The sequence below is a fragment of the Taeniopygia guttata genome, chromosome 5 (genome assembly GCF_048771995.1).
Source record: "Taeniopygia guttata chromosome 5, bTaeGut7.mat, whole genome shotgun sequence".
Taxonomy (NCBI): Eukaryota; Metazoa; Chordata; class Aves; order Passeriformes; family Estrildidae; genus Taeniopygia; species Taeniopygia guttata.
The window spans coordinates 34,316,998-34,330,118 of record NC_133030.1 but is presented as its reverse complement, the minus strand read 5'-3'; the positions used below and the strand labels follow the sequence as shown (position 1 = coordinate 34,330,118).

The window sequence follows — 13,121 nt, the reverse complement described above, 5'->3', positions numbered from 1 at the left end:
AATTGAACAGCTTCTATGGGCCTAATGAGATTAGAACAAACCAATTACCTCTGATTTTGCTGCCTAGTTATTACGTTTCTATATAAGGATGCCAAAATTGAGGAAAATATCTGAGATTCATTATGGTTACAAATTTGTTATTGGGAAAGTGGAGAAAAGTAAGTGTATGTACAACATCCATTCTATACATGTGAATATCAATACACCACCTATTTACATATGTAAATACAGGCTTACTTTATATTCCATTTTAAAAATAAATATATATATATTTTAAAATATCTGTAAATCAGATTTGATATATATAAATACTCCCATACTATATATATTTTACAGGTACAAACAATCTTGTGTGGTACAAACTGCTGGCCAAACTATATTTTACATTCTAGACAGGAAAACATACCTCATGACTTCATCACAATAGACATTGTTTAACTGTGGATAGATGTCCTGTTTTCTAAAAACAAAAAAGCCAGCCAATATCTCTTACCATATCTCTGCACACCAAAGTAAAATAAGTGATACTGATACTAGCATTTGTCAGAAGGAAGGAAAAAAAAAAAAACCAAATGCAGAGAAAACTGAGTCCACCTTGGTTTTAGCTATGTTTCATCTAAACTGGGTTTATGTATCAATAACAAAGCTGCAATTGCAGGCTTATGAATGTGAGTATAAAAAAGCTACACAATTTTAGTTACAGGCAGCAGGTCTAGTCTCCAGGAGTACCATTGAAATATCAAATAGTCCGCATTCTCTTTCAAATTATAAATTCCTTCCCCTTCCAAGATTGATACTCTGATAAGTGAAACTGGATACCCCAGGGTCTTTTTAGCTTGATGCCTATGACCATCATTATTTGAAGAGAATGTATTGAGTATTTGAAGAGTCATGTTGACTTGTCCCCCACTTTTTGCCAGTTCTATGTAGTTTAAAAGGCTTAATGATTTTTTGTTTGCCTGTTTATTTTATAAACTGTTTTCCAAAGTCTCCAGTATGTGTGTTTTGGAGTATATCTATGCAAGGGCATTTTGGAGTGTGGATAGAATATTAAAGAGTAGTTTTTCCTACACTGTTCTAGTAATCTTACACAGCAGGAGTCCTATATTCAGTGTACATTTGAATTACAAATATAGTATTTGGTTTGTACATAAATTTCATTAACAGTGGCTTGTTTTTGTTCTTTGTTTTTAATTTTTTAATGAAGATGACTAGGTGATGAAGAAAGCTAAATGTGTTTCATAAGTTATTTTACTGGCTGGTTATATTTGGTGCTACAGAGAGCAAATAAAATCATCCAAAGAAGATCAAAAATTATCATCTCAGTGTGAAATCTCAATGCTTCCTTGTAATAAGTATTATCAGATTTTATAGAACTAGTTAGTAGAAATAGTGATTGTCCAAAAGTTGTATGTGCATATCTTAAATGTAAATCCAAAAGTGGAACTCTTGTATTGTGCCTTCTAGGCTAGCAATTGGCTTGCTATGTTATACTTTGGTTCACTATATTTACATTTTGTAAATAAAATCTCCCCGATAAAGTGTTCTTTTCGCTCAAATGTATCATTTTAAGAAGGCATAGCTTCATTATAGTTTCTTTAGCCTATCTGTTGTTTACAAATAATGTTAAAATACTAGTATTAAAATAATATGATCAATTAAGGGATTTCATGGTTGCTTAAATTATTGCAATTATTTTTAGTTTTTAATTAACTTATTGGATGAAAATTGTTCATATCATCAAATAAGCGCTAGTATTACCAGATTCATTTCAAACAGAAATGCACGAATGAGTTAAGGCACTGACTTCCTATAATGGTAAATGGATCCTGGAAATGTATTATGCCTTACATGGAAATATACATTGGGAATTTCTTCTGCCAGGAAGTTTAGATGTTTTTGGTATAAAATCTTGCATTTTGAATGTAGGAGTAGCTTGGGTAAGTCAGTTTGCTTGTTTGTTAAAATACTGGCTCAGGTTATTTCCCCTACCAAATATAAACTTGGCTCAAACACTCACCTAGGTTAACTGAAAAAAACCGAAAATATTATTTTTTTTTCTTAGAAGTAAATGTAAATGAAATCTAGAGCTCATGCATTTAAAATTATTTTTGTGGGGGTTTTGGATCCTGGAATGCATAAGTTTTGCTTTTGTGAACTGAAAAATAAGAGTAGTTGAGCTTTAATTTTTTTCAGGTTTTGTTGGTTCAGCCATTTGGTGTTATTTATAGGCTACCAACACATTTTAGCAGTTTGCAGTAATAAGAATTGGATCACTTATTCTTTTGAGTTTCTTACTACTGGCAGAAGAAGACTGTAGACTGATAAATTGTAAGCAAAAAATAAAAAGTTTGGCTTGTTCTTTCAGAAGTAAGTACACCAGACTTTTTGTTAATAGTAAGGGGAAAAGGCCTGAAACTTACATGCATTTTAAGTGGTTTTGGTGCAGGCAGGGAAGACATTAATTGTTCATGTGCCGCTCTGTAAATACACTATTTTGTGGCCTCTGCATAGGGGCCTTCAATGACCACTCAATTTTTTTTGTCTCTAACAAAATGTTCACAGATGTTTTATTTTATAAAAATAACATGACTTTTAAGGAAATGTGAAATAATTTACCATTGACACACTATTGTTTTATGGATCAGACAATACTACATGGTAAAACACTAAATATTAGAAATATTCAGTGCAGTTTATAAATTGTTTAGGTCCAGTTCTTAGAACTAAAAGTAATACTAATTCATATTATCAGTTTCAAATACATCTATTTATATACTGTGCTAAAGCATTTTGGTTTATTAAGCATTTTTTGTTGGGAGTTGTATATAAAAACAGGAGCAATTTTTTTTTCCTTACCAGTGTTCCTAGCAGCCTCTTTATATGTTGTGTCCTCTATATATTCAGGTGGAAAAGCCTTTGAAAAAAGAGACATGTCAAATGTCTTATTTTTTAGTTTAAACTGTATGAAATATTCAGAGTAATCTAGGTAATATTTCCGCCTATGTCAGAAACACATACCTGAAAATAATAGAGTTTCTTTGCCAAATATATTGCTCCATCAGTCTCAGAAATAGCCAAAGCAGAAGGAAGTCATTCACATGTTTTTGAAACCTGTATAATTTATTCAGAGTTGAAAAATTAAGGAAAAAGCATTTAAACGTTTCTTGTGTTGTTAGCATCAAACAGCAGATTTTCAGGCCTCATGGGAAGTAAATGCAAGAGCTGGGATGCAGCAGAAATGTGGTCTCTCATCCTCCTTCTGTGTAATCATTAAACTTACTTAGAGGAGAACATTTTTAACAATGTTTGCAGAACAATGTTGAATTCTCTCCCAGACTTAACTCTGGCAAACTGGAAGAAGTAAGGAGAGAAAATTTGAAGAACAAGAGAAGCTCAGTCTGGTTTTCATTTTCTCTACAGCTGTCATCTGGCTTTGAATTCTGCTGGAGAGCTACAGCTGGAGTCATTTTATTGCTTTACCCAGCATCCTTTTGCTTGTGCGCACAGAAATGTTTTAGTAGTCTTGGAAAAAAATTCGGAGTATCTCTTAGCAACCATAGGACAGTAATTATTATACCAGCAGCTGGGAGCAAACCAGATTTCCGTTGTGCATTAAAAACTGGCGTAGGTTACTTTACAGATGATACTGAATAACCTGTGCCAGTACTGTACTTTACAGGCTGTGGTTAAAGAATATTGAATGTGGGCGGTGTAATTGCTTTGGACAGTAGAAAAGGAGAATGTGTGCATCTGTGTTAGTGTGTGATACTCTGTATATTTGTTCTGTATATGTTCTTGTGGAAAACTTTATATGTTTGCTTCTTACTTAAATGCATTTTCAACACAATACCACTTTTGTTTTTAGGGCTTCCTATTTCAGATTGTCTGTGTTTCCATTATAAATGTGGGTTTTCAGATGTTTATGACCTTCTAATAAAACATCACATTGTAGCAGGAAGTTGTCCAAGGAAAAGGTTTTTGGATGCTAATAAGAGTAGTTTGACTGTACCAAAACTGCAGTTTAATTAAAAGCAGAGTTCAGCATGTTCATCTGGCATTTCTGTAATTCAACATAGTGAATATTTATTGGCTAAAGGACTGACATGATTGCTTTTAATTTTAATACCAGAAGTTAGTCTGTGTCCACTTACCTGTAGTGTATAGGATGGTAAGCTGAGCATTGTGCTTTCAGAAATGTTGTCTGGCGAGTTCTTGCCTTACAAAGGTCACATGCTTTTCTCTGTCTGCTGCCACCCTGAAATTTGTCCTTGAAGTCAATTAGTTTGAATTGTGGTATCTGTGTTGGAATTTTCTAAAAACATTATTTGATAATTGCTGTGTATAGGGCACCAAGGTTTGCTTTAAGATTAAGGTTTGTGTTTTGTGCATCATCTGGCAATGCTAGTTAGCACAGTAAGAGGTGATCTGTGCCTGTGTCCTTCATTAGTTGGAGCCCTCCTTGACTGCCAAGGGGAGCACTCTGTTTGCCTGTGTGTGCATGTGCCTATGTCCTTTTTGCTCTATAGTGTAGATAGTTTATTGTTAAAAAAGAAAGGTGCAAATCACCTGCAGGGACAGGAAATAATGCAGGCTGCTGCAAATCTCACCCAGGGATGAAAACTGGCTTGTGGGTAGTATGTGTTTGTATCCTGGGAAGGAAGGAGTAGAAGTTTTTGCAGCTTGCTCCCTTCTCCCTAGACCACTCAAATTTATACTAGCCAGGGGAAGGGGAAAAGGGATGCTTATCACTGTGGTTTCTGTAAAATGGCTTCTAGCTGTTTGCTTAAATGCTTGTAGTTATTTTAAGAATTGCTCAGACCAAAAATGGTTGTAGGCATTTCTTCCTCATTTTGAATACAGCTCTTCTGTAGTTTGAGCCACTGTTTTGTGGCTTGTTATGTCATTGGGCAATGTATCTGCAGGAGTACCCCTTGCCATGAAGATGTTTGCTATTCCGCTAATATTTTATGCTTTTTGCTCTTAAAATAAGTATACATATATGATGTCTAATTGGTTTTAGTAATTCCAATATTTCTTTTATACTCATTTCCCAACAATGTTTGACCAGAAATTTAATTTTCACAATAACAGGGTCAATTACTTTGTGGTGGTGTCATGCTCAAGGATCTGCCAGTAGTACTTCTTTTTGGTGTTTTGCCTGTCTTCAGAATATTTCAGGGGAAGTTTATCCTGATTGAGTGAACTTTTGTCTTTCTTGGGGTGCATGCTCTCTAGTATTAATTACACTGATCATGAATTAATTACTAAATTTAATGTTTTAATGTTTTAAATTTAATGCTTACCCACATGGTACTTCTGAAACAATATTTATAAATTTAGTGATGTGATTATTTTCTTTCTCCTACAAAATCAGCTACAGACCAGCTACTTCAAACTATCTAGATCTCTTAGAACTTGATACTTTTATGTATGTGAGGTACTAATGTAATCCTAGAATAAGTTCCTTAAGTACTTTGATAAGTGAAAACAAATGATTCTGAGTTAATATTTAACTTGCCAAAACTTTAGGCTTGCCTCTGCCTTAGTATTTCTCTGTAGTATTTTTATTATTTTCCTCTAAATGTTTTCTTGATACATACAAATCCTTTTAATAAAGGTGAAACATTCTCATTGCTGGAAGCTGGATGATGCCAGAATTTTCTCAGTGCTATCCATGATGACAGCCAGTTAACTTTACAGCATCCCTCAATGCAAACAAAACATACAGTACATTTTTGGCAGCTCAGTGGAATTTGTATCAAAATGCTCTGCTGTATCCTAAGTATGTCCCAGTCAGTCAAGCTTAAAGAATGAGAACTGTTCATTTTTCAATTCATTTCAAAAAACGGATCATCTTACAAGCCAGTATTCCACCCAAACATACTTCCTCTTCCTTCTTCTGGATGGCACAGGTCCTGCAGCTACCTCATCATGCATTGCTTTGTAGTCTCACTTTTGTATCAAATTGCCTGATGCAACTTTAATTGCAAAATGACAGTAATTTGTGTTTAATGCACACTTGCTGCAATTAAATATTTTAATTGGGTCAGTATAGGTTAATTTTTTTTTTCTTACAGCTGATTTTGCTTTTAATTTATTAAAAGATCTGACTAGCTTTTGTCTTGTTAAATAGTCTCAGAATTTTTTTTTTTCTCCAACTGTATTTTTGTAAATACTGGCAGCTCATGGGTAGTTAGAGAAAACACCATCTCAGAGACAGGTTAATTTCCTTTAAAAAGTCTGATTTTGGAACTGTATTTCAAAGGCATGTATCTCTAGTGCCCAAGTTGTGTACTGTCTGCAGAGAAAAGTCTGTATTTACCAAGACTGATTCAAAATAAAGAAAATACTTGCCTACTCCTAAATGCTTTAAAAAATTTTGCATTTAAGAATACTGGTGTGTACTTCTAACACATTATGTGGAACATTAACACATTTATGTATGAACTTGTTTGGTTTGGTGTTGTTTTTATACAAATGCAAAATCACTTCAAGGAAGTTCTTATGTGTTCTAGACTGCTCAAGAAAATACATCAGGTTCACTAATGAAAGATCACCTTTTTCAACACGAAACTGTAGTAACCAGTGAAACTTACAACAGTGCAAATTTAAGGCCTTCAACATTTGAGGATTTCAACACCAGGAGAGCCTGTTTTCCTAGCCAACCTAACCAGGTAAGAATACCAATAAAAGAAGCAATCCGTACTTTGCTTGCTCTATTAATGGCACAGTGTGTAGTTCCTGACAATAAATCACTGTATTCCAAGTCCATGTACTTTTCAACTTCTTGAAATGTTCAATATAAACTTTGCAGCTGAAATATTGTAGCATTATTATGGCAGAGGCAAAGCTTTGTGAAGGTATTTACCTATCATTGTAGTGCACCAGACTACATGAACAAATATTTAATTTCTTTGAAATTTGTTTTTGTATTGCGGATTTCAGTATCTGCAGCCTTAAAAAGCTGTTTTTTTTATTTATTCCAGAAAATGCTAATTGGACATTAGCTCAATATTAATTATATGTATATTAATACTATTTTCCATAGAAATATTGAAAAATATCTTTAAAGTTGATGTCTTGGATGCATTGTACAGTAGGGCACTTCTGCTAAATATTTTATTGAAATATTGCTTATGCTTTCTAAATGCCTATTTAAACTAAAGTACTCCGTTTTGGTACAGAAAGGAAAAAATATATATCAGTTACATATGAAAAGTACTCAGCCATTGGTACAGCTATATAGCACTATACATTTTTCTTTTTTTCTAGAGCTAAAAGAAGTGACAGTTTTTGTAGACTGTAGAAGTAATCTTAGGAAGTTGGATTACAACTAATTTGAGGGTTTTATGTCTAGAACCAAAAACAAGGGAAGCTTTTAGAATATGTTGAATAGCAGATGTCAAAGCAGAATGCAAGTTCAAGTAGTTCTGAAGACTTACCAAAAAAAATTCTGCTGCTTGTAATAAAGCTTTTTAGTACCTTCAGTTATTTTTGCAGAGAAAAATAGGATTGTACTTAAGTCTTATATCAGATACTCTTAATCTGCTTTATTGGGCAAAAGAAGCAAGCAGTGCTGTCTGGATGACTAAGAAGCTTGAAATTATTTTTTTTTTATCTTTAATAATTGATCTACTCCAATTATCTTTTTGTATAAGTCACCTCATATTTTTGTTTCTGTTAAGATACATATTTTTCCCTCTTCCGATTTATTTGCGAAGAGAATTGTAAATATTTTTAAGAATAGAATGGATTGGTGATTAGGTTATTGCAGCTAAAATTTAATGACTGCAGTAATCAGTGATGTATATCCTGTTAGTCTTCTTTGCATTGTAAAGAAAACTGCAGTAGCTTGAAATGCCTGTATGTTTTAAAAGCATGTATAAAATCGACTACTGAGAAAGTGATAATTTAGGTTGTGTAAAACTGATTAGTCTGTGTCTGTCTGATAAAAATTTCAAATGACAATGTTAGAATTGTGTTCTTGAAAAGTGAAGTTATAGGGGATTCCATGAAAATTTAAGTAGATATTCTTTAAAATATTCTTCTCATATTGTAGCACCACCTGCAAGCAACAAACACTATCAGTTTTTTGCATGGTCTTGTGGTACACACATTTAGGATATAGGGAGGTCACCAAAACTTCACATTCTATATGTGCACACACTGCATTGGCTCTGCTAAACTCCATGCATGTGACCAGGTGGCACTGCAGATCTTGAGCTAGTTACTGGGTTTATTTCAATTCTATGTAAATTAGTTTGAACACTCTTAGTTAAGAGTATGTTCATAAGTCGAATAACTCAAGAAGTACATGCTCCAACTAAAGAAATTATTAATCACAATTCAGATTTTACATGTAATATTTGGACTGTTAGTAAAAAAATACTCAAGTCCTTCAGCTTTCCAGCTTCTGATACATGGAAGTGTGTTAAAATTAGTACTTTGCAATGATGTAGGCAGTTGTTGGTGTCTTCAGACTGAAAAGTTGCAAGATGAGCAAAATCAGGTGTAATTCTTCGAGGAGAAGCAGCAAAGGCTGCTATACCAAGGAAGTGACTGTGCCTTGTTTAAAGGTGCACCCCTTCAAGTAAGGTGCGATACTTGTGGGTTCAGTTGCATCAACAGAAATTTTTCTGTCTTATTTCCAGTTGGCTAAGCGTGTTCAGAATCAGATTTGCTGTGGAATTTTAGTTTGCTGTAACACTCTTCCTTCCTTCCTGCTTTAGCTTCACATAGATGACATTTGTACTGAGTTTTAGTTTTGACTATTTAGAGGACTGAGTGCATTATTCTCGTTAAATTTTGCTGCTATTTTTACCTGTGTGGATTTGGGTTGTGAATTGTTCATAAGTTTTCACGTACTTCATTCATTCACATAGGTTCCATTTAATACCCAATGAGTAAGCTCTTTCCAGCATTTCTTATTTTTCAGCATGTTCTGCTCAAAAAAATTTCTTAATATCAGTGCTTTAAAGAATGTAGTGGTGCCTTATTTGTAACATGCCAGTTAAGCATTTCTAGGTGTTGGACTCAAGACTTGAAAAAAAATAAATGAGTTCTGTGTACGTGGTGTGTTCTGCTCAAACAAATAAAAAGCCTTCAAAGGCTAAGGAGAGGTCAAATTCTACAGTTGTTACTATTTGTAGTGATCTTTAATGGGTGTTAGCTATCTGGGCAGTGGGAGTTTGAGGGTGCATTTTTGTATTGAGGTTTTAGGGTTTTTTTCCTTTTAAACAATGAGTTTTATTTATTGTCTTAAGTGCATGCATAATATTCTATGTGGACAGTGGGGTAAGGATTCTTTATGCCTGTAACATGGAATTCTAGTTACTTTTGTGGCTTTTTTTCTTAAATAAGTTTACGTTGTAAAGTGTTCAAATAAGCCCATTAGCCATAGTTAGTTATTTTTGCTAAACAATAGATTCTTCCTCTTATTTGCAGAATAGGGCTGAGAAGCAGTCTGCTTTTATAAGCAAAGGAGAAGCCTAACTGCTTGTATAGGAGCCTTCCTTGTATAGGGAAGAGCAGTAATGTTAGCTGAATAGGGTATAACCTTTCTTTTCCCTGTATACTTGAAACCTTGTGGAAGTTCAACTATGTGGCTTGGAGCCAAGAAAAAAAAAATGTTCTTGTTAGCATACTCCAGTTGAAAGTCCCAGGGCAAAGCATCTCTAATTACAGTTCTGTACTCATCACACAAGGATTGTTGAGCAGGGAAGTGATGGTTAGAGCAGGCTACAGATATTCTTACATAATCAGAAGATAGCATATTTTAAGAAGCTCTTCCTTCCTCTTTTCCAGCTGCCTTCCCTTTTCCCTTCTCTGTCTCCTACCCCAAAATCAGGACATGCAGACTTCAGCATAGTAGGAGTATAGATGCATGCAAAGTGACATAGAAGTGTTTTAACCTAAAACAGCATCTTCAGTAGTTTCACACACAGCAACAGATTAGGAACATGCAGTTCAGTTGTTGTACTTGACTATGGAATGGTGACACATTAATTCTCATTAACTTGAGTACTAATAAGATAAGCCCTCTCAAAGCAGCAATACTCATGCCAAAGATTATTCCCAAGTAATTCATGATTCTGGAAGAATTTGTAAGGGAGGGGAGAGGGGTATTTTGTAATTTCTGAGAGATGGTTTACAGGCTGTGCTCTAGACAGAGAAAAAGGCAGAATTTGACTTGAAGCCCACTCATAATCTGGCTCTGTTTATAATAGCCCTACAGGATAGGAAAATAATTGCCTGCCTGTAAGGTAGAAATACTGAAGCATAGTGAGACCCTTGCTTTTTTGCTGCACTGCCTGCTATTTCCAGGAGCTACTTTTATACACATGTGCTAAATTTTTATCCTGTCATTATTTGCACCTTTTCTTGCAAGTCACTTCTAATGTGATTTCAGTAATATTTACTGGCAATCCACTATCTTACATTTAGATATCTAAGGCCTGCAGATATTATCTAGAACACAGCCTTGATAGTAAGTTACCAGTATTGAGTACTCTTGTTATGAATTGGAGATACTTCGAAAACTTAGAGCAGGAATTAAGGAAAGCTTCTCCTGGAAAACACAATAGTGAATATAGCAGGGAGTTAGCCCTAAAGCAGCAGATCATCAAATGAAATCAGCACATAAGGCATAATAAATCTGTGGAATTAGTTTCCACTTTAAAATGTTGACACTCTAATTTTGAGCATAATTCACAGAGCAGCATCAAGTTTTATGCGGATACCAAAATACCCAAAACTCTTATGAGATACTAAAAAGTCAGGAAAGAATATGAAGCTTACAGACCTAATACCCTGCAAAAGATTCATTATTGTGGGGATGTTTGTAAATTTTAGTAGTGAGAAAATAATCTGAATTTTTTTATCCTCAGGCAGCAAAAGAAAAAAATACTGCTTTTTTAGTTTTCTAATCTAAGTTTTACATTGTACGTGGACATAAATTTGGGACTTCACCATAGTAAACTTCTCTTACTTTGCCATTTCAGGTCCCACTGAAGTCGATCAGACACGTTAGTTTTCAGGATGAAGATGAAATTGTCAGAATAAACCCTCGTGACATTTTGATACGTCGTTATGCAGACTACAGGCATCCTGACATGTGGAAGAATGACCTGGAGAGGGATGATGCGGACTCAAATATACAATTTTCTAAATCAGACAGTAAAAAATCTGACTATTTATACCCATGTGGAGATGGAACTAAGTTGAATTCCCTAAAAGACTCAAAGAGTTCTGTGGTATTTAAAACTCAACCTTCCTCATCAAAGTTTAAAAACTCAAAAAGAAGAAAAGAGGATGGTGAGCGTTCCCGCTGTATATACTGCCAGGAGAGGTTTAATCATGAAGATAATGGCAGAGGAAAATGTCAAGATGCGCCAGATCCTATTAAAAGATGTATCTACCAAGTTAGTTGCATGCTTTGCGCAGAGAGCATGCTGTATCACTGCATGTCAGACTCTGAAGGAGATTTCTCTGATCCTTGCTCGTGTGACACTAGTGATGACAAGTTCTGCTTACGCTGGTTAGCACTGGTGGCACTCTCGTTCATTGCTCCATGTATGTGCTGCTACCTCCCCTTGAGAGCATGCCATCACTGTGGTGAGGTGTGTGGGTGCTGTGGAGGAAAGCATAAAGCTGCGGGATGAATCAGTCTTGTGCCAAACAGAGCTGAAAAATCTTTGTTTCCAGGAAGCATCTAACTTGGATTTGTGGAAGCATTTTGGCAAGCTGAAGGGAATCTTCTTTCACGTAAGAGATGCTTGATGTGGAGGAAGCAACAAGACTTGTCAGACCTTGGCATTTTACAAGTGCTAGCCACGCCTAACTATTTCCTTTGAGTGCGTGGCGTTTGTTGCGAGTTGTGAAGGAGATTTTGCGAAGGAAAGCCTGTTCTTATTATTGGCTATACAATGAGTATATAAACTATGATTATACTAAAAGGGATTAACTTTTGCCACTTTGTACATTCATGGTTTAGGTGAAGGGGCTCTTTTAAAAGGATTAAAACTTATCTGAGGGGAAATTTTAACTAAAAGTGCACTAGTGACAGTTGATTTAAGATTAAGAAAAGTTAATACTCAGCAAATGAGAAATGAAACTGATTTTAAGTGCAACTAAATCACTTATTAATAGTTTTTTGGAAGCAACTTTATGTATAAATAACAAATGTTTATATTTAACTAAATGTGTAAGGTACGAATTATTACTTGTTAAACTTTCCTTCCCTCCGATATAGTAGGTATGGACCATATCTACTGTCACATTCCATGGTAGTATTTTGAATAGTTAATTTAGTTGCATTTTTATTCCAGATGGACAAGTTGATATTTTCAGTCCTGGTTCCCTTCAGCTACAGTTTGTGTTGAGTTGTATCCATGCATTCTGATAATCTAAAAACCTTTAAAATATTAATTATTCTAGTCTTGAGTGACCAATATTTTTTTTTGTTAAGCACAGATGTAATTGTCTAAAATGTTCTTGTTAGAACATAACATTTATTTTTATATATAAATTACTTTGATTTCAACATAATAGCAAAAAGGGCGTTGTTTCTGTTGTTCAACCAGCAAGTTGTTTTCTTTTGGGGTGTCCTCCAAAAATACTTTCTTGCATATTCAAATGTTCATTAAGCAAAAGGTACATTAAGGCAGTTGTAACAAATTGTCACCAGTGTTCTTGTTTATCCTTCTGTTAAACTAGGATCCTGTTCAGCTGTTTATCAAGTACTATGATTAAAACAAAAGATTAATAACAAAAGTGAAATTGTTTTCATTATTTTGAACCACAACTTTTTCTAATTTGAATGGGCAAGAACAAAAGTACTGTGTGTTTTGTTCAAAAAGAACAACAAAAGACTTAGCTTGAGAAATAAATTACAGCCCAGGCAAAACTGAGTGAACTTCTTAATTGGGGAAATTTGAAGGCAGGGCTGGGGAGGGAGGCTGGAGAGTGAGAGAGTGTGTGTATGTATGTGTATGAGTGGTGGTATATTGTGTATGGTATTTCTTATGGTTTTGTACTTGGTAAGTCTAACTTTCAGGTAAGAATTAATCAGTTAACCCACAGAGAATTTTTAAAAGCATTACATGTTGTGCTGTGTTATA

The 13,121-nt window shown here is 34.6% G+C and overlaps 1 protein-coding gene across 3 annotated transcripts in view; it reads left to right on the top strand.

The window, feature by feature from the left end:
- Positions 1-12,774, top strand: part of SPRED1 (sprouty related EVH1 domain containing 1) — a 58,577-nt gene extending 45,803 nt beyond the window's left edge. For all 3 annotated transcript variants that reach the window (XM_004174467.6, XM_072930156.1, XM_072930155.1), the window contains exons 5-6: positions 6,519-6,677; positions 11,004-12,774. In XM_004174467.6, coding sequence (XP_004174515.3) covers positions 6,519-6,677; positions 11,004-11,663 — 819 coding nt within the window. In that variant the 3' untranslated portion in view covers positions 11,664-12,774. The remainder of the gene's footprint in view (positions 1-6,518; positions 6,678-11,003) is intronic.
- Positions 12,775-13,121: the final 347 nt, after the last annotated feature.